The following is a 23888-nucleotide window of genomic DNA, read 5'->3' as shown; positions in this document are numbered from 1 at the left end:
GGAGAAACACCTTTATTGTCAACAGAAGTGGTAATGGTTATAAGCTTGTAGAAAGTGTTAACTATAAGAGACAATAAACCAGGAACTGGGGTGGAGGTGATGGTAAAATGAGGAATCTTACAAAGATTAACCTAGATGTTACCCTAGCTCTGAGATTACGTCACCAAGGGAAACAGATTTAATATTGCCCAGAGGCTTAACCTCTCCTTCCTTTCCTTTGTTCTTTCTTTGGTGGTGGCTGGATTACAGAGTAGTGATCTGCTCTTAAATTAGCAGTAGTACCTAACACTAGGTGTCAGAGGTCAGTTGTTGGTTTAGAATACATCCAGGCTGTTAACTTTTAAATGTGCTTCCCATGAGGGTGGAGAATTTCTTCTCTGACATGGCCCAGAAACAGTGCTCAGGCCACTAGCCCCCCCATTCTCTGTTGGGAACAGTCATACCCAGGTTTCCTGGCAGGACTTATGGATCCTGTAGCCTTGTCCCCTTCAAACAGAATTGAAATCGACAATGAGACAGGACCCAGGAGTCCCAGGCAGAGCCAGAAAGAGTTCAGCATTCTTACCCTGATTCCTATTCCTGGACATGGTTCTTAAGATCCGGTTGTCAATAAACCTATAGCTAAGCTGGGGATTGCCCATTAGAATTCTCGACAAGCAGAAGGAAGCGCCAGAAACACGTGTTGACATAAGGAATTGATCCATCGGGTTTCTTCCACACTCATAGCACATGCCTTCCTTCCTGGGATATGGGAACCTCTTCTGTGTGCACACCCTGATGGTGGATGAGGGAAGGGTTCTTAGTGAAGATTTTCTCACACTGAGAGCACTGGTAAGGCTTTTCCCGTGTGGGTTTTCTGGTGGGCACTCAAGTGGGAGCCATTGTTGAAGCTTTTCCCACACTGCCCACACTTGTGTGGGCTCTCCCCAGTGTGGACTCGCCGGTGAGCACTGAACTGGGAGCTGTTGTTGAATCTCTTTGCACAGACAGTGCACTGATAAGGCTTCTCCCCCGTGTGGGTCCTCTGGTGGACAATGAGGCTGGAGCTCTGGTTGAAGCTTTTCCCACATTCCCCACACTGGTAGGGTCTCTCCCCTGTGTGAGTTCTTAGGTGGGCAGTGAGGTTGGAGCGCTCACTGAAGCCTTTCCCACACTCACTGCACTTGTGAGGCTTCTCTCCCGTGTGGATTCTCTGGTGTCGAACAAGATAAGAACTGCGGCTAAAGCTTTTCCCACATTCATGACATTTAGAAGCTTTTTCCACTTTGGGGACTGGCTGGTGGTGAGAGGGAGAACTCTGAGAGCAGTTTCTCCCACACAGGAAATGTGTACAGGCCTTTTCCCCAGTACGAAGTCTCTGGTGACTCATTCTCTTCTGGGATGGGGATTTCTCCTCACTCTCCCCTGGAGAACATCTTCGTTGCCTTCTTGACACTGGAGCACCCGCCCAGCCTCTTTTTAGCTCAGAATGCCAGAAGACTTCACTGGACTTTCTCTGAAAAGGCTTGCTCATTTCTGCTTCCTCTGTATCATCCCATTTCCAATTCTCTTTTGTAATCCCGCTCTTGATCTCAATACCTGCAAGAAGAGAAATACATCAGACTGTCGGGACTTCCCTGGTGGTGCAGTGGTTAGGAATCCACCTGCCAATGCAGGGGACACAGGTTCGAGCCCTGGTCCAGTAAGATCCCACATGCCACGGAACAACTAAGCCTTTGTGCCACAACTACTGAGCCTGCACTCTAGAGTCCGCGAGCCACAACTACTGAGCCTGCGTGCCACAACTGCTGAAGCCCACGCACCTAGAGCCTGTGCTCTGCAACAAGAGAAGTACCGCAATGAGAAGCCCGTGCACCACAATGAAGAGTAGCCCCCACTCACCACTAGAGAAAGCCTGTGTGCAGCAACAAAGACCCAACGCAGCCATAAATAAATAAATAAAAAATAAAAAAAATACATCAGACTGTGGAGCAGGAAAACAATGGAATGAGGAAAGAATTACAACTAAACTACCTTTAAGAAGAAAAACTAATTGGAATTCTCATGTGATTCAGGCTTCTGCTAATTAAAAACCTAAGTTTTATTTTCCAATTGTAATATTTTTAAGCTCCAAATTCTATGATCACAGGTAAATATACCCAAAACTCCATCCACCCACTTTGCTCCTATTGCACCTCTTTTTGGATGTTCTGACACAATGACAAAATGAGTCAAGGAGTCAAGCTCTTTGTCATCTGTCTCAGTTCTTGAATGGCCTGGCTTCTGGGAAGAGTAACAAAAGGCCACCCCGGGTTTAACCATCTCAAACAGGAAGAAGGCAAGTTGCTGGGCATCTGGGAAGCCCAGGCTTAGATTTGAAAGGAGGGTCAGTGCTGGAGAAGGAGAGAGAGTCTGGGCTGGAGACCCGACTGGCCATCTATGGAAGCAAAGTAAGTGCAAATCCATGGGGAAGAATGACATGGACCCTGTGAAAGAGGCCAGCAAAGCAAAATGGGGGCTCTGAAGTGCAAAGGAAATAATCCTTAACCATGAAAACCAAGACTCTCTGGCCTATGTCAGGTCTACATCAAGATGATGACAAAGCCAGGAGCAGAATGGCTCTCTGGTGATGCCAGGCTAACGGTCCTAAGTGGACTTTCCCATGCTTTGACCAAGAGTCAAAGCCAAGAGTCTTACCACGTCTGTTTGGGAACAGGTCTGGCAGGCCAACCCTCCTAACTGCCTGGCCAGGATCCCTGAAATCCTCTTCCTCCCAGTCTTCACCATCCACGGTGGTACCTTCTCCAGCCTCTGTGGGCCCCCCATTCTGCTGACTCAGCTCTCTAGCCTCAACTTCCCTCTTGGCCAGGATCAGTACTGCTTGCCATAGTAGGTGTAGAGGCCCAGGGGCTGGAAAGGGCATCAGTTTCCTCGTAAAAGATACAAGGCTCAGGCACATAGCCTCTTCTCATGTTGCGGGAACTCAACTGCAGGCTTTTGAACTTGGCACGATGCTGCTCTGGGGTCTGCAGAAAGCTTTGCTCCTGGAGTTGTTCCACCAAGGCCCTGGAGATCTGGCTGTTCTGCTGATGGGTCTGGAGTTTTTCATAAAACTGAGAATGGCCAGGAGTATCTTGGTCTCTTCATAGCCCCAGTGCACACTTGCTGCCAGGAGACAACTCAGTGACCAGAGCAGGGCAGGCTGATACCGCAGTGCAGGGTTTTAGCAGCCCAGGAAGCCACATCCTAGTCTCTCAAATTATGCCATGCTGGCTACTGTTGTTCCTGGGGAGATCTCACTGTGCGCTTGTTCCTAAAGCAACAACTTCCAGTGAAATCCTCTCCAGCTGAGGAGGGGTTGTAGAGTCTTTACCAAAGCTTCTGCTTTTATTTCTCTTTATCCTGAATCCCACTAATTTCCCCTGAGAGATGATTCACGATAAGCCTCGAGCTTGTCTGTCTCCAGGGTGGTGGGAATCTCTGAGGGTGAGTGGCCATATAAGAGGACCTGGTGAACAGGTAAGACTTGGATGGAAGCAAAGATTCACAAGAGAGAAGATAGGATACTTCTGCTAAGTCCCACCTCTCATGTATGAGTCCCTCCTGATCTGGCTCCTGTACATCTGTTTATATCTCTTGTCATCCCTGTGTATGTAAGAAACTGAATTACTGCAGGTAGTGTCCCAAGGTGAGAATAAGTAGTAAAGGTCTGGGAAGAGCAGTTCAGGAAGGCTGGTTACTCAAGAACACTCAGCACAGGCCCCACAGGGGCTGCCCATCTGGGCCGGTGGCTGAGGGCTCATTTGTCTAGAGCCGTCCCAGCAAATGCATTCTGATCACACCTGGTCATGATGCTCTGAAGGGCACGCAGCCTCTTCTCGTCACCCTCTAGTCCACTCTGCTCTGAGCCACTGTCTTCTTGTGCCTGGATTACTGCAGTGGCCGCCTACCTGGTCTTGACTCTCCTCTGGACCTCCTACAGTCTCTCTCAATCCAGCTGTCAGAGTGCGCCCCTCCTCTTCATTCAACTCAACTAACCTCTGTGAGTGCCAGCAGGCCAGTTTCTGAGAAATGCAACTGTCATATGACATGGACCCTGCCTTCAAGAAGACCACAGTCCTCCAAAGTTTTCCGTAAGAAAACGGAGACACAAACACGTGTTTAAATAGAGTTAAGTGTCAAATAAATTGAAATTCTCAACATGATCCTTTTAAAACTATTACTCCTCTGCTCAGAATCCTGCAAGGCTACCCCATTTCACACAGAAAAAGCCAGAGTCCTTACAAAGTCCTCTATGTAGGGCCTGAGGCCCTAGGTTAGTGCTTCTCAAAGTATCTGTGAAGAACCAGTTTTTTTTGTTTTTCAAAATACATTGAATATGCAGTTAGATGGTGCAGCAATGTCAGATTGCTATAAAAATTTCTAAACGCTTGCTCTCAATTTCACTCTCAGTAGTGCTGCCCCACGTGATCTGGTTCTGACCTTGTTTATTACTCTCATCCCCTCTCAATCTGCACCAGGCACACTGGCCTCCTTGCCCAGGCTCCTCCGGCTCAGAGCCTTTGCACTGGTGATCCCCTCCGACTGTTACAGTCTCCCTAGAGAGTCACACAGTTCACCCATTCTCCTTCACATCTCTAATGTCATTTTCTCGGTGAGAACTACCCTGACAACCCAAATTAAAAATGCAACCCACCCTCTGTCCCCACATGCTCCATCACTCTTATCCTGCCCCATTGCCCTGCAGCTACAATGGAACCTGATTCCCAGACTAAGATGACAGCTCTCTGAATCCACACAGCGGCTCCAGCTAGGACATCACCCACCTTCCACAGAGAACACAGTGCTCCTTCCCCAGGCTAACATTAGCTTCGTTCTTTTATGTTCAGTTAACAAAATCTAGATATAACATTTACTCACACAATTTACTTCTTAGGTCACAGAAACAGCCCAGGCTTTGGCTTTACAATTTCACAACTCAAAAGAAAATCCCCTGGGTTATTACCAAGACAACATAATGGTTTAGGTACTGCTTTTCCCTGTGTGTAACCTGCAGGTGGCCGAGTGAATGGCTTTATGGCCTTCATCCCAGCATTTCCCCAGCAGTGAGGGAACAGGAACAGTCCTCAACTTACAGCTGGAAGACAAGGCACAAAGTGGGAGCATGGTTTGCTTATAGGTGACAGTACCAGGACATGTGTGCCGAGAGGCCCTCACCCAAGTGGCTCTGGAGCTGGCTGTAGGTGTGGGGACTCCAGTTTCCTGGACTGGCTGCTTCCTGTCAAATTTGTAGCTGTTTCAGGGCTTCCCTGGTGGCGCAGTGGTTGAGAGTCCGCCTGCCGATGCTGGGGACACGGGTTCATGCCCCGGTCCGGGAAGATCCCACATGCCGCGGAGCGGCTGGGCCCATGAGCCATGGCTGCTGAGCCTGCGCGTCCAGAGCCTGTGCTCCGTAACGGGAGAGGCCACAACAGTGCGAGGCCCGCGTACCGCAAAAAAAAAAAAAAAAAAAAAATTTGTAGCTGTCTGAGCCCCCCACTGTGTCCTCGAGCCTCGCCTCTTTGCGCTTCCATGGCCCTTGGCTTGGCCCTTTGGCCTCAACAGCCCTGTCTGCCAAGCTCCTGGGAGAACTGGAGGAGCCCTGTGAGGCCGGCAGAGCTTCCTTCTCCTCCTGAAGGGCACAGGGTGCCTGGTGCAGCCTCCCCTCCTTCGACAGTCACTGGCCCAGAGGCTTCTGAACTGGTTCATGCTGCTCCAGAGTCTGGTGGAAACCTCGTTCACACAAGAACTCAGCGACTTCCCCAGAGAGCTGGCTGCTCTGCTGGTGCTCCTGCAGTTTCTCATAAAACCGAGGCTGCTGAGAACAGACAGGAGAGTCCTGGTGTCCTCGGCCACCCAGGGTGGGCCAGGCTCTGTCCCATTTGCTGAGTCTGGCTCTTGTGCTTCACTCTTGATTTCTTCTTCCCTGTTTGCTGGTGTCTCATGGGCTTTCACTCTAGTCTCCCTTGTGGAAGTCTTAGGCCTTTTCCTTGCCCTGCAGCCCTGCATACCTGGGGTCCCTGCGTGTTCTCTGATCCAGCCCAGGATGTCCTTCCGACCATGAATGAGCAACCCTGCATGTGGAGATGCAGGGAGGAGACATCAAGGCTGCAGAGCATCTGTCTCTGAATCTGACGGTCGGGGAGGCTGCTCTGAGGAGGAGCAGCCCAGATGGGGCAAAACTGATTTGAAAAAAGGCAAGAGATTGGTCCAGAGACTCTGAAAAAGGGCTCTTGTTGCCTCCTGAAGGGCCTGGGCATAGAAGTAGACTATCACGGTTGGATTCTCTTGTCTTTCAGTCTCCTCTGCTCCCCAGGACCTATCACAGCTGTGTGTGTGAGCACAAGTTCACTCATCTCTCCCCTGTTCCCAGCACAGCCTGTGCCTCCCTAGCTGCTGTCTGTCTTCCCTCTCCACTCATCCTCTGCCAACCACACGCTCTGTCCCCACTGCCCCTGTCATAAGCCCGTGCTTTCCCTTCCTTCTATCACTCTGTCCCTCTCTGTGTCTTCCTTTCTCTGTGTCTCTTGTCGCCTCTCAGTATGTTCCTGTTCCTTCTTTGCTCCCACCCAACAGGCTCCCCACTGCCTCTCTGTCTCCTTTCCTCTTGGGTTCTCTTGGTCTGTCTCCAGACAACTGAACACATTCACTCTGGACCTAGAGGGAACGTGGATCCTTACCCAGCCAGGCGTTTCTGTCACTCTTCTGTGTAACATCCCTGTAGAGGGCCCTCTGTTCGGGGCCCAGGTGTTATCTGCCCTTCCTGACAGAGGGATATGGCTCTGCCCTCACATGTGGCTCGTCCCTGTAACAACACAGGGGTCTGCTGCTACCGATAAAATAGCACCGCTCTAGCTTGGGGTGGGGCAGAGACAGGACCACGGGTATCAGATCAGGGGCAAAGCAAGGCAGGGAGAGGTCAGGCCTCCAAGAGAAGGATCGGGATGGGTAAAGAGCCATATGATGATGTCAGTGGACAGAACAAGGAAACAACCCAAGAGAAACTCAATGGACCACGTAAAAATCTTTCCAGCATCTCTAGAAAATAAGGGACTTTAGGCTGAGAGTGAGCGCAAGATGAAAGGGGAACTTAAAGAGACAGAAGGTATCCACCATAGCTCACCTGGGCCCCAGCTATGTGGAGCACAGCACCTGTCTCCTGGTCTCTAAGACCCCTCCTCTGAGGAAGGTTCCTGGGAGCCTGCAGAGTAAGCCAGGCTGGGGGAGAAAACAGCCACTGTTAGAGGGCGGTCTCCACGTAACAGCCACAGAGCAGAGGTTGTGAGTGGGGTCCCCAGGCCAGCAGCCTCAGCAGTACCTGGGAGCTCATCAGAGATGCATATTCCTGGGCCCCACTGGGATATAATGAATCAGCAACTCTGGGGGTGAGGCCTGGGAATCTGTTTAACACGCCCTCAGGTGAGTCTGATGCATAGTCAAGTTTCAGGACCACTGCCACAGCCAATGGCGTGTGTGTTAAGAAGTTCCTTTCACCAGATCTCTCCTGACATAATAGCTTTAAAAAAAGGATTTTTCATTCTAAAGAAATATGTGCATAGTATATATATATATATATTTTAAAATTTATTTATATTATGTATTTATTTTTGGTTGCGTTGGGTGTTCGCTGCTGTGTGCGGGCTTTCTCTAGTTGCAGCGAGCGGGGGCCGCTCCTCGCTGCTGTGCCTGGGCCTCTCAGTGCAGTGGCCTCTCCTGCTGCGGAGCACGGGCTCCAGGCATGCGGGTTCAGTAGTTGTGGCTCACGGGCTCTAGAGCACAGGCTCAGTAGTTGTGACGCATGGGCTCAGTGGCTCCGCGGCATGTGGGATCCTCCCGGACCAGGGCTCGAACCCGTGTCCTCCTCATTGGCAGGCGAACTCTTAACCACCGCGCCACCAGGGAAGCCTCATAGTATATTTTTTAAAAATTTTAATAGAATACTTGGGAGCAAGGGGAGGGAATGTCTCATTGCCCAACCACTCAGAGATGACTATAATGCTTTTTTTTTTTTTAATTTATTTATCTAGTTTTTGGCTGTGCTGGGTCTTCGTTGCTATGCGCAGGCTTTTCTCTAGTTGCGGCGAGTGGGGGCTACTCTTTGTTGTGGTATGTGGGCTTCTCACTGCAGTGGCTTCTCTTGTTGTAGAGGACAGGCTCTAGGCGCATAGGCTTCAGTAGTTGTGGCACATGGGCTCAGTAGTTGTGGCTTGTGGGCTCGAGAGCACAGGCTCAGTAGTTGTGGCACACAGGCTTAGTTGCTCCGCGGCATGTGGGATCTTCCTGGACCACGGCTCAAACCGGTGTCCCTTGCATTGGCAGGCAGATTCTTAACCACTGTGCCACCAGGGAAATCCCCTATAGTGCTCTTAAAAATACCATGGGAATTCGATTCTTTTTTTTTCAGACCAAGATAATACATTCTTTTCCAGATCCCCATCTTCAAGAATAGTACAAAGAAAATGGTACATTTTGATGACTTATTAGTGGAACTTGACCCCTGGGGAGGTTTCACCACTTGGGAGCAGCCCGCAGGTACGGTGAGCTGAGGTTGCAGAACGTGGAACACAGTGAGTCCTGCCCCCTTTACTCAGACCCCAAAGTCTCAGAAATCACACACCAAAGAGCACAGATGTTCCCAAGGATTAAAAGTAAATAAATTCTAAATGGCAAAGTTTTCTAACATATTGATAGTGTATTTACTTCACTTAAAAAATACGAAAGCAGGGACTTCCCTGGTGGCGCAGCGGTTGAGAATCTGCCTGCTAATGCAGGGGACACGGGTTCGAGCCCTGGTCTGGAAGGATCCCACATGCCGTGGAGTAACTAGGCCCATGAGCCACAACTACTGAGCCTGCGCGTCTGGAGCCTGTGCTCTGCAACAAGAGAGGCCGCGATAGTGAGAGGCCCCCACACCACGATGAAGAGTGGCCCCCGCTTGCCACAACTAGAGAAAGCCCTCGCACAGAAACGAAGACCCAACACAGCAAAAATAAATTAATTAATTAATAAACTCCTACCCCCCCCCCAAAAATACAAAAGCAAACAAACTCTTAAGACTGTTTCTCATTTCATCAACAGAAGCTTGCCTTTTTAAACAGCATGAAGACACAGTGCTTTTCTTTAGGATCTGAGTTAAATAAAGGTAAGGGGGCTTTAAAATAATTACTTAGAAACCTGTAAGGGCAGCTTTGAATTACACAGAAAAGGCAGCAGTGGCCTTTACATAATCTAGAAATGTATGCAGCCAAAGTGCTTCACAGAAAGAGACTTATAAAGATAGAGCCTTGGTCTGTCTGCACAATGGAATATTACTCAGCCCCCAAAACAAACCAAGTAGTGATACTTTGTAGGCTGGAAACATGATAAATGAGAGAGGCTAGAAACAAAAGGTCATATATTGTAGGATTCTATTTCTATGAAATGTTCAGAACAGGCAAATACAAAGAGAGAGAATGAGGAGCAACTGCTTAATTGGCATGGCGTTTATTTTGGGGAGGATGAAACTTTTGGAATGAGACAGAGGTGGTGATAGTACAACATTGTGACTGTACTAGATGCAACTGAATGGTTCACTTGAGATGGCTAATTTTACATTAGGTGATGAATTTGAGATCAATTAAATTTAATTAAATTTTTAATTAACCTTTTTCTAAAAAATTAGAACAATTTTTTAAAAAAGCACTGGAAGAAAGGAAAAACTAATAGGAGAAATGTATTTTGGAAGAGATTAAGCTGGATGGAAGGGGGTTGTATTCAAGTTCATGAAGAACCACTCTGTAGAAGGTGAGGTAATTATGCTCACCTGTAGTAACACCAGATTCAGAAGCAATAGAATTAACTTGTGATAAGAGAGAATTAAGCTAACACATAAAGGATCTCCACCCACATTTTAAGTGCTAGTACCATCAACTATAATTTGAAAACTTGATTTTTGGATGTATCTCAAAGGCATTTAATCTGGAACCCAGGGGCCAACTTGAGCTCAGACCTGTATTTCCAAGAGATGATTGTCCCTCACACCTTGGGGGAGGGCAGAGGCTTCTGCTTACCTTCTGACTGTCCCCACGGTCTCTGGGGTGAGCTCCGTGACCCCTTCACAGGCCATTCTTCTGGAAGAACCCCCTGTTTCAGGTGGGATCTCAGTGATTCTCTGGCTGCTCCCAAGGAGGCCATCTCCTCGATGGGCATTTTCAAGTCCTTCCCAGATTCCGGGACCTGAGAACAGACCCCATCATCTATCACTACAAATTCCTGTCTAAAGTGACAGAGGAGAGATACTGAGAGGTAGCTGGGGTATCACCTCCCTTACTGCTTCTCACTTCCACTTCCTGCTCTCCCCTTCACCCCCCTGATGGGTTTCAAATAGCCGTTTTAACCCTTACATTCCTATACTGTTTTCATTCACATTAAGAGTGTGATCCTGAAATGGTGGTGGACAATAAGGGAGAGATGGTCCACACAGAAATGGCAAGGGGAACCGGGACCAGGATGACTGTTAGCACAGAGGGATTCCCGCTCTGCTTAGGTCCCCTCTCCAAACTCTTAACTTCGTACATGTGCTCCACTGCCCTTCTCCATCCATCCTGGTTATTATTAACAGTCTCCAAACCATGGATATTAAATTAACTTCCCCCATTTCTAATGCATCACCACCATACTGCTCCCCCCTCCAAATTATGTCAAAACCTTTCAATCCTATGAAATTTCACCGACACCTCCTTCACCACTCTTCCTCCTACAGCTGGTGTGCACATCCGCCTCCTCGCTGGGAGACGCAAGCACATCCTGATCCAGCCATGCAGACTCGGGCGCCAGCAGGCTGCTTCCTGCTCTGGCCACAGTCACGTTCAGGCTGGCACTCCTCTGACCCACACTCCTCCGTTACTTGTTGCCTCTCCCAGATTTCTGACCTGGATTTCAGCCGCCTTCTTCCCACAGAATCTCCCACAACTGAAGCCCTCATGTTTCTTTTCCTTCTCCTGTGCCTTTCACACCCCCCTTCTCCCAAAATATACAAGACATTACACTGAGTGGATCTCAGACCGAGTCCTTACCTCTACAAGTAGGTATTTTGTGAAACTCATCACTGTCCCAAACTGACCACTTAATTCAGGCAGCAAGGACCGGCTCTAATATGACTTTGTTTAGTGTACAACACATGACACACTCCTTCAAGGAACCTTCTAGCAAGACAGATTAGATTTAAATTCAACATCTCTAATTTTCCTGACCTGCTGAGTGAAGGATTGTTGTCCTTTTCCTCGCCTTGTTTTGGAGAGTGTTATCTCACTTTAATTAGTGACTCCAAGGTTTCAGTGAATATATGAATGTCTAAGTTATTTCAGCAAATGAGAAATTCTTCCCATAGACCAAGGACATAGGACCAAGGCAGGATAGCTAATACTTTCTGGGCAGCAGACAGCTTCTGGCATTTCTCAGCTAAGCGCCTCTCCAGTAACTGGATTCTTGAGCTCCTCACACCAACTTCTTCATGACTAAAACCACAAGGTTCTGACTGCCTTTTCTCACCTGCTGCCCAGGTGCTCTCTGTACATCCTCAACCAGAGCCACAGCTTCATCACCATTTTCTGGACACTGCTCCCTCACCCAGCTCTGGATCTTTTCTGGCAAGATGGTCAGAAACTGCTCCAAAACCAGCAGCTCCAGGATTTGCTCTTTTGAGTGTGTCTTAGGCCTCAGCCACTGACAACAGAGTTCCCAGAGTTTGCTAAAAGCTTCATGTGGACCAGCTACCTCCTGGTAGCAGAACTGCCGGAAGCGCTGGCGGGAAGCTTCATAGTCAGGGCCGCTGTTGTGCAGGGCTGATTTCTGTCTCTGTGTGGAGTCCTTGCTTGGGGACGGGTGTGCCTGGGAACTCCTTATTGCAGCCATGGTTTGCTTCAACGAACTGGCTTACTGGTTGCCACTTCCATCCTGCAGATCAGATTCCATCTCTTTTCTTATCACTGGGAAGCGGGTCTCCGGGATACCAGTGAAAAGTGTGTCTTTTTGGAATCAGAGACATGAGCATTTCATAGACATGCAGACTCAGACGCACACTTGAAAAAGGCTCAGTGAGGCTGAAAAGAATCAAAAAAGATAGCATGAAACCATCCCATATTCCTCCACTCTAGTTCTTATGTTTTTTTTTTTTATGCAGTACGCGGGCCTCTCTCTGTTGTGGCCTCTCCTGTTGCGGAGCACAGGCTCCGGACGCGCAGGCTCAGCGGCCATGGCTCACGGGCCCAGCCGCTCCGCGGCATGTAGGATCTTCCCGGACCGGGGCACGAACCCGTGTCCCCTGCATCGGCAGGCGTACTCTCAACCACTGCGCCACCAGGGAAGCCCAGGCTGATTTCCTTTTTATTCGGCAAGGATGCCCTGAGTACTCCAGTGCACTCGGTGCTAGGGTTAGGTCCTGCGGCTGAAGTGGACTAGGAAACAAGTCCGCAGGCTCCCGCTCCGGTCTCCCGGGGGTGAGACGGGCAGGGCCACAGGCCGGAGAGAGTCCGCGCTGGGGCACAGGGATCGGGACACCTCTGGCCGGCTCGGGTGGGCCGGGGCGAGGGGCCGCGGCACAGGAGGGTGACCGCCGAGCGTGCGAGGGGCGCCCTGATCTGGCCCAACTGCCTCTGAGACGACTGCCAGCAGCAAGCCCCCGGCCGCCAAGAAGCGGAGCACTCACCTGACGCACTCACTCGCGACTCCCCAAACTCGCTCGGCCACTGGGTCGGAAGTCAGCACCGCGAGACCCCGCGCGGATCCGCCCACTGCGCTTGCTCGCAAGTCTTGCCAGCGGACTACAACTCCCGGAGTGCACTGCGACGGCGGGGCGCCGTTCTCGCCAGCGTCGACAGACCCAGCAGCCGATAGATGAGAGAGAACGCCCCCGAGGAGCCAATCCCTCTGCGGAGAGGGCGCGCTCTCCCGTGGCACAGTTTCGCGGCAGCCTGTGGGAGTGTCCGCGACGAGCGGCTTCTTCCCCGCCCTCAGCCTTGGCTCCTGGGTTCTGGTTCCCCGGTCCCCAGAGAGGTGAGTCGGCTGCAGGTGGGCGTGTGGAGCGGGGCTGTCGGCGGTGCTGCCGTCGCAGGCGCCACCCCCGGCTCGCACCCGGCCACGTAGTTGAGCCGCGCGCCAGAGTGCTGCAGCTTCGCCAAGCCCCGGGCCAGCTGGGGCGCGGAGTCGGAGCCGGGCGCCCTCGGAGGCCGGAGCGGCTGGGCCTTGGAGCCTCGGGGGTGAGCAGCCGCCGCGTCTCCGTGTACCTTGCTCGCTAGCAGGAGGTTTCCGCTAACTCACAACCCCCAGCGTGCGCCGTGGCCTGCCTGGGCTCGCCCTGTAGCGCCCGGCGAGATGCTGGAAGTCGGCCTGTGGAGGATGCGGGGGAGCTGGTGCAGGCTACCTGGATGACAGCCTGAACTTTTCCCAGGGATTCCTGCCAGCCCATTAGGTCACGTTGCGCATTTTCCTCTGAGACCTCTTGTGCTTGCCGCTGAAATAAAAGCGGTATTTCCCCCAGTTTCCTTTTAGGACATTATGACTTTTCTCCTTTGCAAGACAGTTCAAGAAACTGGCAGAAAAACAAACTCTTCCCACTCTCAGGGACTGTGTTGTCTTCAGGAGTTTGGGGTCAAGTTCAACGAATGAGGAGGCTCTGTTTGCATCCTTTCCTTTCCAGTATCCTCAGAGGAGCTTCGTTTCTAGCATCTTTCTAGCATTCAGGGCCATGATCCCGAAGGCTTGAGCTGTTTACAAGGAGAGAGAAGCTGTCTCCTGAGCCCCAAAATGGCGGCTAAGATGGAGATAACTTTGAGCTCGCAGTCCCACATTCAGGCTTCCTCCAAGCAAGAGAGACATATAATAGCAAAACTAGAAGAAAAACGGGAGCCCGCTCTGCAAAAAGACTGGCCCGATCCTGAGCTTTCCCGCCAGAGTTTTAGACGGTTTTGTTATCAAGAGGTGTCTGGACCCCAAGAGGCGCTCTCCCGTCTCCGGCAGCTCTGCCGTCAGTGGCTGCAGCCTGAGGTGCACACCAAGGAGCAGATTTTGGAGCTGCTGGTGCTGGAGCAGTTTCTGAACATCCTGCCTCCGGAGATCCAGGCTCGGGCCAGGCATCAATGTCCAATGAGCAGCAAGGAGATTGTGACCCTGGTGGAAGATTTTTACAGAGCAGCCAAGGGACCAAAGCAGTGGGTAAGGAGGGTACTTTCTGTGGTCTCCAGGATTTCTTTTTCATCTTTCTTTTTCATCTGGTTAGTGTTTGGTTTCTGGACCCCTCCCTAGATAGAGTCCAGAATTTCAAACGTTGCTTCTGGCCTCTATTTGGAACCCTCCTCCCCCCACCCTCCTAGGGAGATGTAACAGGTTTTCAGAAAACCCAGTCACAGGCATTCCAGTGAGAAAGTAGAGGATCAAGTAAGGCTCTTGAAACTTTGCTGACAGATCTCCCCTGACGCTTTCTTTTTGAAGTTTTTCTACAGTCAGGATTCATAGCAGGCAGGGTCATTCTACTGGATAGGAATTTGATTTGGGGGGAACTTTATTAGACCTTGTCCGAAGTATCTTGCATATTGCCTTTGGATCAGGAAACTCCAGCTCAATTGGCTAGTATTCCTTCCAAATCCCACCCCCAAGTCAGACCGCAGTAAGAGCCTAGGGAGGAAGCAAACAATCATGTGCTTTGGTGAACGGAAGCAGTTAGGGAACAGGGGTAGGGCAATCCTCTTACTACTGAGATCTCCTTACCAGGAGAGCCTTGGGCAAAACAATTTATTGGTAAGGATGGTTTTTAATGGCCCCCACCCTACTGCTTCCTGATCCTACGGGGCCTGTTTCCTCCAGAAGCAGGGAGGCAAGTGAGCATAGGGTAGGAACCTGCTGGGTGGGTGTCATGGCTGACCCTGATATATTTGTGCCTGCTTTCTGATGACTTTGACTCCAGGCCTTGAGAAAGCCCCAAGCTTTAAGGACAGGAAGTATCGGCTGATTTGAAGCAGCCTCCTTTTGGTCATTCTGCATGTCCTTCCCTTTGCTTCCTTTGAGAGTTTCTGCATTCTCTCTCAAGGTTGACCCCCAGGCCATTATCAGAAATTTCCAGGGAAAAACAGTCATTACAGAGCAGTGAGAGGTCAAGCTGCCCTCAGACAGTCTTTGAGTTGTGCTCTAATGCATGGGGCTTGTTCCTAGGTGGCTGTTTGTATGGAGGGCCAGAAGGTGCTCTTGGAGAAAACTGGATCCCAGCTTGGAGAACAGGAACTGCCAGACTTTCAACTGCAAACTCCTAGCAGATATCCCAGGGAGAGCTCTCTGGAGGAGACGTCCCAGGCAGGATCTCAGGATCAGCGGAGCCCCCGTCATTGGGAAAAATCCCTGCTCCTCCAGGACCCAACCCCCAAATTGGCTGAGACAGGTAAACACTCGGTGCCTCTTCTCTCCCTCTCGTCATCCCCTTATCGCCATCAAAGCATTTCATGGTTCTAAAAAGCCGTAGAGCAGGTATTGGGTTTTTTTTTCAATATTGTATGTGATAGTAGATCTTTATTCTCCAACGAATTTCACGAATTAGAATGGTAGTGTTACTAAAGTGTGCTTTTATCATTTTCTGTTCATGACTATATGAGAATCCAGTGCACAGGATTATTCTAGTGCCTTCTTTTCTGTCCCATTCAGAGCTACTTATAGTGAAGACAAATCCAAATATGACCACTGATGAACTTCCATTCAAGCTGTGGCTGAGTTTCGTCACTTAAAATAGTCCCATGTTTAGAAGGGACCTAAACAAGATTCTGCTAATTAGAGAAAAAAAACCCTCTCCGTTTTATGTTCTGCCTCTTTCTCCTCCTGTGACATTGTCCGTGTCCATTTCCTTATCTGTCTCTGGTACAATGCCAGTATAATTGCAGGCCCTGCTCCACACAGTCCTGTGGTCTCTCTGACTGAATGAAAGTGACACTTTGGCCAGTCTTGGTGATGTGAATACAGGATATGGTCAACAGGTTAGAGAAGAAGGTTACAAGAAAGCTAGATTCCTTAAGATTTGCTACATTCAGCGAAACACTTTGATTTCATTATTCTCAAAACTCATGAATGGAGAAGACCTAGGGCATCCAGCAGGAAAGCACTGTGGCCCTGGCTGAGGTCCCGCCTCATAACCTACGGCCTTCATGGTCCTAAAGAAAGTGGACCACACGTACTCCCTTCTTCTGCCCCAGCAGAGGCAGCTGGGTGTGCATGCTGTCTCCATTTCCTTTTATTTGATTCCAGAGAGGGTGGAGTCTCATGCTCAAGGTTCATCCATGTTGTAGCTTGTGTCAGTACTTCATTCCTTTTTAATGGCTGAATAATATTGCACTCTGTGGACATTTCGTCTGTTTATCAGTTGGACACTTGGGTTGCTTCCACCTGTTGGCTATTATGAATAGTGCTGCTGTTAACAGTTGTGTACAAGTTTTCGTGTGGATGTCTGTTTTCATTTCTCTTGGGTGTACACCCAGGAGTGGAAATGCTGGGTCCTATGGTAACTCACTGTTTAACCTTTTGAGGTTGGACTTTTCCAAAGTGGCTGCGCCATTTTACATCCAGCAGTCTATGAGTATTCCAATTTCTCTACATCCCTGTTGACACTTGTTATTTTTTGTCCTTTTTATTGCATCCATCCTATTAGGCATGAAGTGGTATCTCATGGAGCTTTTGAGTTATTTCCCTAATGACTGATGATGTTGAGCATCTTTTCATGTGCCTGTTGGCCAATTGTGTATCTTCTTTGTAGAAATGTCTATTCAGATCCTTTGCTCATTTTTTTAAATTTTATTTATTTATTTATTTTTGGCTGCGTTGGGTCTTCATTGCTGTGCATGGGCTTTCTCTAGTTTCAGAGAGCGGGGGTACTCTTCATTGTAGTGTCCGGGCTTCTCATTGCTGTGGCTTCTCTTGTTGCGGAGCACGGGCTCTAGGCATGCAGGCTTCAGTAGTTGTGGCTCGCGGGCTTAGTTGCTCCGCAGCATGTGGGATCTTCCTGGACCAGGGCTCAAACCTGTGTTGCCTGCATTGGCAGGTGGATTCTTAACCACTGTGCCACCAGGGAAGTCCCCTTTGCTCATTTTTAACTGGGTTGGTCTTTTTATTGTTGTAACAGTTCTTTGTATAATCTGGATACTAGACCCTTATGTATAATTTGCAAATATTTTCTCCCATTATGTGGGTTATCTTTTCACTTCCTTGATAGTATCCTTTGAAGCACAAATGTTTTGGATGTTGAGGAGGTCCAATTTATCTTTTTGTTTGCTTGTGCAAACATACATATCGAATGTACTATTGCCTAATCCACCATCACAAAGGTTTACACCTTTGTTCTGTTCAAAGAGAGATAGGTTTAGCTCTTACATTTACGTCTTTGATCCATTTTGAGTTAATTTTTGTATGTGTTGTGAGTCGGGGTCCAACTTCATTCTTTTGTATGTAGAAATCCGGTTGTTCAGCACCACTTGTTGAAAAGACTATTCTTTACTCCATTGAATTATCATGACAACCTTGTTGAAGAGCAGTTGACCATAATTGTGTGGGCTGCTTTTTAAATCTGAATTTAAATTAAAGTTAAATAAAATTAAAAATTCAGTTTCTCAGTCACACAAGCCACATTTCAAGTACTCAGTAGCCACATGTGGTTAGTGGCTGCCATTCTGAATAGATCTTCCACATGGCAGGAATCCTGTTGGATAATAGCACTGTTGTGGAGTTTCTGTAATGAGGGTGCATGTCTGGCCCATATCTCAATTTCCAATCACATATGCTGTCTATCAACTTCATAATGGAAGAAAATACCACACTTACTGGATTTACCATTATTTGAAGAAAGTGGTGGTCAGTGTCCATGTAAGTGAGGGTATATTTGCAATGTTGAAATTTCTGATGGGTTTGCTTTTCCCTATTTCTCCTTTCTTAAACCTTTCCCCAAAGGTAGGAAGGAGGGAGGGGTTGGAGAACTTGTTTCCTAACTTTAGTATACATCAGAATCACCCCAGCTTCCCCCTGTTAACTGCAGACTTCCAGGTTCCATCCCCCAGAGATTCTAACTCAGCAGCCTTGGGGGAGCAGGGGCAGCCTGCTTGGTGGACAGCTGCCCCAGATGAGTCTAATGCAAGTTGCCAAGTGGAGAACAGCACTTTGAGAAACTTTGCCGTGTATCTCATAGCTCTTTTGCTTGGGTTCTTTCTTCGAAGCCCAGAAATGAAACATATTCTTTATAATTATAGAGGCCTCCAGAATGAAAAGTGACAACAAGGAAAATCCACAGCAGGAGGGGGCTAAAGGAGCAAAGCCAGGCACCTTGTCAGTGGGCAGGCCCAAAGGGAATGGTCTGCAGAGCCCCGAACCCAGAGGGGCGACTGTGAGTGAGCCCCGGTTGTCACGGAGGCAGGTCAGCCCCCCACGTGCTCAAAAGCCATTTGCTCACTACCAGAGACATTGCAGGGAACTGGAATACATCAGTGGCCCCCTGAAGAGCCACCCACTGAGAGAGCTGAAGAAAAGCAAGGGAAGCAAAAGAAACCTGAGCAGCCGTTTGCAGCGTCTTGGTCACCAGCCGACCCGCTCAGCGAAGAAACCATACAAATGTGATGACTGTGGGAAAAGCTTCACGTGGAATTCAGAGCTGAAAAGACACAAGCGAGTCCACACAGGGGAGAGGCCCTACACGTGTGGAGAGTGTGGGAACTGCTTCGGGCGGCAGTCCACCCTGAAGCTGCACCAGAGGATCCACACCGGAGAGAAGCCCTACCAGTGCGGCCAGTGTGGGAAAAGCTTTCGCCAGAGCTCAAACCTTCACCAGCATCACAGACTCCACCATGGGGACTGAAAGCAGGGCTGGGTCCTCTCTGTTCGGAAGAAGGTACTTGCATTTCTCCTTCCCCTCGCTTGCATGTAAATCACAAAGACCATCTGCGTGACTTACAAGGGAGAAAACGAGATCCCTGAGGAGTGATGGTGCCCGTCGGGCTGGTGAGGCGTCGGTCGGGAAGAGGCTGACAGGGGACTTGATCGTGCATGGGGTCGTGTACGATGATGGGGGAAGAGATGGAAGGTCTAGGCATTGGGTCAGAGAGCACCGGGGTGTCTGCTGGAGAGCGGGGAGTCACTACTGAGGGAGAATCAGGATGATCCTGCAGACGTGCCCCACACCTTGATGTTAAATCTCCTCCTGCTGCTTTATTTATCCTCTAAATCTGTTCAAGGATAAATCCTATATATAGTTATACATTTGCTGTCATACCAGACAATCTTTATCATTGCACACACTCCTTTAATAAAGATGAGTGATCTGCAAGAATTTCAAGGCAGAAGTTCATTGGAATGTAAATCCCCTAATATTCTTCCTGTCATTCCTGGCTGTTCATAACAAAGGAAGCATGAAGTGGGAGTATGGACACGTTTGTGTGAGGCAGGGGTCTCCAAGTATTAGTGCTTTTACCAAATAAATACACATACACACACACTAAAGGTTCTTTTTATATCAAAGCACCTTTGATTTGGTAAAAGAAAAATCACAGCTGCTGCAACCCCCCACCCATAGTGATAAGGAAAAGCTACAAGAAGCAAGACTGCTAAGACAACAAAGGGAATCCTTCCTACTTTCCTTTCTCACTTAGGCCAATAGCTTTAAGAATAACAAAATGCTTGGGGTGATGAAAATATACTAAAACTGAATTATTTCAGAGCAAGTACCCCAAATCATTGAAACATTCATTAATTTTATGATATGTAAGTTATACCTCAAAGAAGTTTCTAAAAATGACAAAATGTATTTATGTAAAATGTTAAAGTCCTAGAACTAGGCCTGAGAGATCATCTAATCCCACCCCTCATTCTCTCAAAATGGAAATTATAACCCAATCAGTATACAATTCTTAGTCACACTGGGCAAGCCAGTGGATCTCCTAGTTTAGAGAAGACTTTTGGTAGGTGGGTGCAGTATGTCAAGCAGGAAACAGGTGCAGGTAGCGTTCTTCCTAAAGCATCAGTATCCTCAGGTCACTGCTGGCCACCTCAGGGCTGTGGTTGTGCTATTGTGTGTCCCCCCACCAAGGATCTCAGGTTCCTCTGACCACAGAGGGACAGGTGCTCACATGGGCAGCCCTGTCCCCCAGGTTTTTGCACACACTGTTCCCTTTGCCCTTAGGACCCGCCGCCCCCACTCCCTCTCGCATCTCACAACAGTTGCCAGCTCTGCAAAGCCTCCTCTGACAAGTTCTAGGCAGAGGTAGACTTCACCAGTGGCGCTCAACCTGGTAGCAGTTTCGCCCCCTAGAGGATATTTGGGAACATCTGAAAACACCGTTGGTTGTTATGACTTGGGGGAAGGGAGCATAGCTCCTGCCTCTGGTAGGTACAGACCAAGGATGTAGCTAAACATCCTGCAGTGCACAGGACGGCCCCAAAACAGTTATCTGTTCCAAATGTCAGTAGTACCAAGGTTGGGGAACTGTGCTATATATGTTAAAAGCTCTTTAAGGACAGAACCTTGCTTTTCCATCACTTTAGCTTTAGAACTTAGCCCACACCCAGCCAGGAGAAATAGGTGTTCAGTAATTGAAGAGTTGAGGGCCCCTGCTTCACCCTGGGGCCCATTCCTGCCTGAATCAGAGATCCTGGTGGCAGTCTTTGAATGCAGTGGACAAAACCTCTCATCTTTTGAGCAGAGAGAGACTTAATGGGAGCCCAGTGGCCTGCTTCCTAGTATTTGGTGGCCCTTCAGAATCTAATCCAAGGTCCCGTTCCCAACAATTATGTTAGATGTTAGAAGAGTTTATTGTTAGGCCTGCCTGTTATCTCACTCCTGTCCCCTGCCTCTCACCGGTCAGAGCCTCCTGATTCCTTATTCTGTTACCACCTTTTTTTCTCCAGGCCAGTTTCACTGTTGTTTCTTAGTAACTTCCCTAATTATATTTACGTCTGTATTAGTTTCCTCTTGGTGCTGTAACAGATGACCACAAACTTAGTGGCTTAAAACAACACAAATGTCTTCTCTTATAGTTCCTGAGGTCAGAAGTCCGAAATCAGCTTCACTGAGTAGAAGTCAAGGTGTCAGGTGGGCTGGTTCCTTTGGAGGCTCTGAGGGGTGAATCTGTTCCCTCGCCTTTTTCAGCTTCTAGCGGCTGCTGGCATTCCTTGGCCTGTGGCCCCTCCCTCCATCTTCAAAGTGCGCCCCTCCCTCCATCTTCAAAATGCATCCGTCCAGTCTCTGTCATCACGTCACCTTCTCTTCTGACTCTGATCCCCCAGCCTCCCTCTTAGGAGGACCTTTATGATTATATTGGGTCCACCCAGATAATCTGAGGTATCTCCCCATCTCTAGATCCTTAACACACCTGCAAAATCCCTTTTGCCATATAAGGGAACATTCACAGGTTCCAGGGATTAGGATGTGGACCTCTTTGGCGGGGACTGTGATTCAGCCGACCACATCCATCTAGTGAATCAATTCGGTTAGTCAAAGACGATCTCTCCTAAAAGCAAAGGAACATAGATTTCCACTTTCCTTAGATTTGGGACAGGAAATCTCTCTTAAAATAAAAGCTTTGTTTACTTGGTATGTTTTGAAGAACCCGTGTATGTGTGTTTTCTGTCTTTTGATTATGAAATTAATAATTGCTAAATCTTAATGTCTTTGGGTACCTGTTCAACTGTGGACCTTGAATAAATGTGACAAAATCACCACTCTGAATATCACTCACTCCCAAAAGGTTTTCAAGCCTGTGATGCTGCTGCCTCCGCCAGCCCAGTTTTCCTTTGACAGGTAAGGCTCAGCTCCAGGTGAGGAGTGCCCGTGAGGGTCTGAAGTCCTGGTAGAAGGCCCCTGGGCACTCAGCCACATTTGCTGGTCTGTACTCACTTCTTCAAATGTGGGAGTCCCCATGTGTGGTTCCACCAGAGAGTCTCAGCACAAAACATTGACCTGCTGACTTACAATCGGCTACCCCATATGAGAAAATAACCTCTCTCCTTTTGTGTGCAGCCTTACCCATGGAGCGGTCTGTTAAGTGTCACCATGTTTTCTGAGTTTGCCCTGTACTCACCCATGTGGGGGTGGGATGATTCCTACCTTGGTTATTTGGTCCCCGGCTTACCCCAGGAGACACGGAGAGGGGAAGATTCCATGCATATGTGAGGGATATGGACCTCGCAGATTTCTCTGAAAAGCATTTTCCATCTACAGCAGATAAGGACTTGTAAAACCCGTCCCATAATACTGTTATTGCTCCCAACAAAATTAACAACTCCCAAATACCATCTGATAGATAGAGTTGAAATTTCCCCCAGATATTTCTAAAACCAAAATGCTATTTTTTACAACTTTATTGAGATATAGTTCACATATAAAATGTATCCATTTAAAGTGTACAGTTTAATAATTAAAGTAGATTCACAGTGTTATACCACCATCACCATAATCTAATTTTAGAACATTTTCAACAGCCTAAAAAGAAACCTTTGGGACTTCTCTGGCAGTCCAGTGGTTAGGACTCCAGGCTTCCACTGCAGAAGGCACGGGTTCAATCCCTGGTCAGGGAACTAAGATCCCACAAGCTGTACAGTGTAGCCAAAAAAAAAAAGAAAAGAAAGAAACCCTGTCTCATTAGCAGTCACTCCTCACTCCCCATTCCTGGGGCCCCTTGAGCCCCCTTCCTCCTTTCACTCAGCACAATGTCTTCAGGGTTCCTCCATGTGGTAGCACATGTCAGTACTTTATGCTTTTAGTGGCCGAATAATATTTCAGTCTGTGAACAGACCATGTTTTGTCTATCCATTCATCAGTTGATGGACATTTGGGTTGTTTCCACTGGTTGGCTATTATGAATAATGCTGCTATGAACATTCATGTACAAGTTTTTCTGTGAACATATGTTTTCATTTTTCTTGGTTGTATACCTAGGAGTGGAATTGCTGTGTCCTATGGTAACTCTATGTTTAAGAATTTGAGGAACCGCCAGACTGTTTTCCACAGGGTCTGCACCATTTTCCATTCCCACCCGCAGTGTATGAGGGTTCTAATTTCTCCACATCCTTGTCAACACTTGCTATTATCTGTCTTTCTGATTGTAGCCACGCTAGTGGATATGAAGTGGTGTCTCATTGTGATTTTGATTTGCACTTCCCTGTTGGCTAATGATGTTGGCATCTTTCCATGTGTTTACTGGCCATTTGTGTATCTTCTTTGGAGAAACAGCTATTTCAAAACCTCTACCCTTTTAAAACTGGGGGTTTTGTCTTTTTATTGTTGAGTTGAAGAGTTCTTTATACATTCTGGATTCAAATCCTTATCAGATAAATGACTTGCAAATATTTTCTCCCATTCTGTTGTAATACTTTTGCACAATTGCAATAACTCTCTTTAAAGCACTGTCTGTCACCTGCCAAAATACAAAACTGACTAATACGGTAACAGTCCTGAATTACCAGTGAAACAGACGTGTGAGGCAAAATGTCACTCCTGCCTCTAGAAATTTGTCTGGACCAGATAAGGGCAGAGCCAACTAGGGTAGCCCCAGGAACCTACCTTGGTCTACCTACCTGACCTGACTTAGTCAAGTCTGAGGCAGCTCCATAAACAAACCAGAGTGGACTTGGTACCAGGCTAAGACCAAGGATGGCTTTGCTCACAGCTCTGTTGTCCCCCAGCCCCCTGACCTGGATGTGTCACTTAAATTCTTCAAGCCTGTCTCCTCCGCTGGAAATGGGAAGACCCACTCTGCTTACCTCACATGATTGGTGAAGTGAACACACGTGTGTGAAAGTATTTTCTGTAAAGTGTTACATAAAAAGAAAATGAATTATGTGTCAAGTAAAACAGCATCTTGAAATCTCCTTCTGTCAGCTTT

The 23888-nt window shown here is 48.3% G+C and overlaps 2 protein-coding genes across 3 annotated transcripts; one reads left to right on the top strand and one right to left on the bottom strand.

Annotated features, from left to right (window-relative positions):
• Positions 1–25: 25 nt before the first annotated feature.
• On the bottom strand, positions 26–12728 carry ZSCAN32 (zinc finger and SCAN domain containing 32). Of its 2 annotated transcripts, XM_082857058.1 has the most exons (4): positions 12704–12728; positions 11548–12098; positions 10068–10233; positions 26–1578 (listed from the first exon to the last, which is right to left on the bottom strand). In XM_082857058.1, exons 2-4 carry the CDS (start codon positions 11908–11910, stop codon positions 815–817), a joined length of 1293 nt encoding a protein of 430 aa, XP_082713184.1. In that variant the 5' UTR covers positions 11911–12098; positions 12704–12728; the 3' UTR covers positions 26–814. The 2 variants fall into 2 exon arrangements, with proteins under 2 accessions (XP_082713184.1, XP_082713185.1); XM_082857059.1 differs by lacking the exon at positions 12704–12728 and having other exon boundaries at positions 11548–12327.
• Positions 12729–13633: 905 nt separating this feature from the next.
• On the top strand, positions 13634–19224 carry ZNF174 (zinc finger protein 174). Its single transcript, XM_082856411.1, has 3 exons — positions 13634–14208; positions 15202–15424; positions 18267–19224. Exons 1-3 carry the CDS (start codon positions 13801–13803, stop codon positions 18866–18868), a joined length of 1233 nt encoding a protein of 410 aa, XP_082712537.1. The 5' UTR covers positions 13634–13800; the 3' UTR covers positions 18869–19224.
• Positions 19225–23888: the final 4664 nt, after the last annotated feature.

This window comes from Leucopleurus acutus, assembly GCF_964270905.1.
Source record: "Leucopleurus acutus genome assembly, chromosome: 16".
NCBI classification, from domain to species: domain Eukaryota; kingdom Metazoa; phylum Chordata; class Mammalia; order Artiodactyla; family Delphinidae; genus Leucopleurus; species Leucopleurus acutus.
The sequence above is the reverse complement of the archived record's forward strand: the minus strand, read 5'-3'. Positions and strand labels throughout refer to the sequence as shown.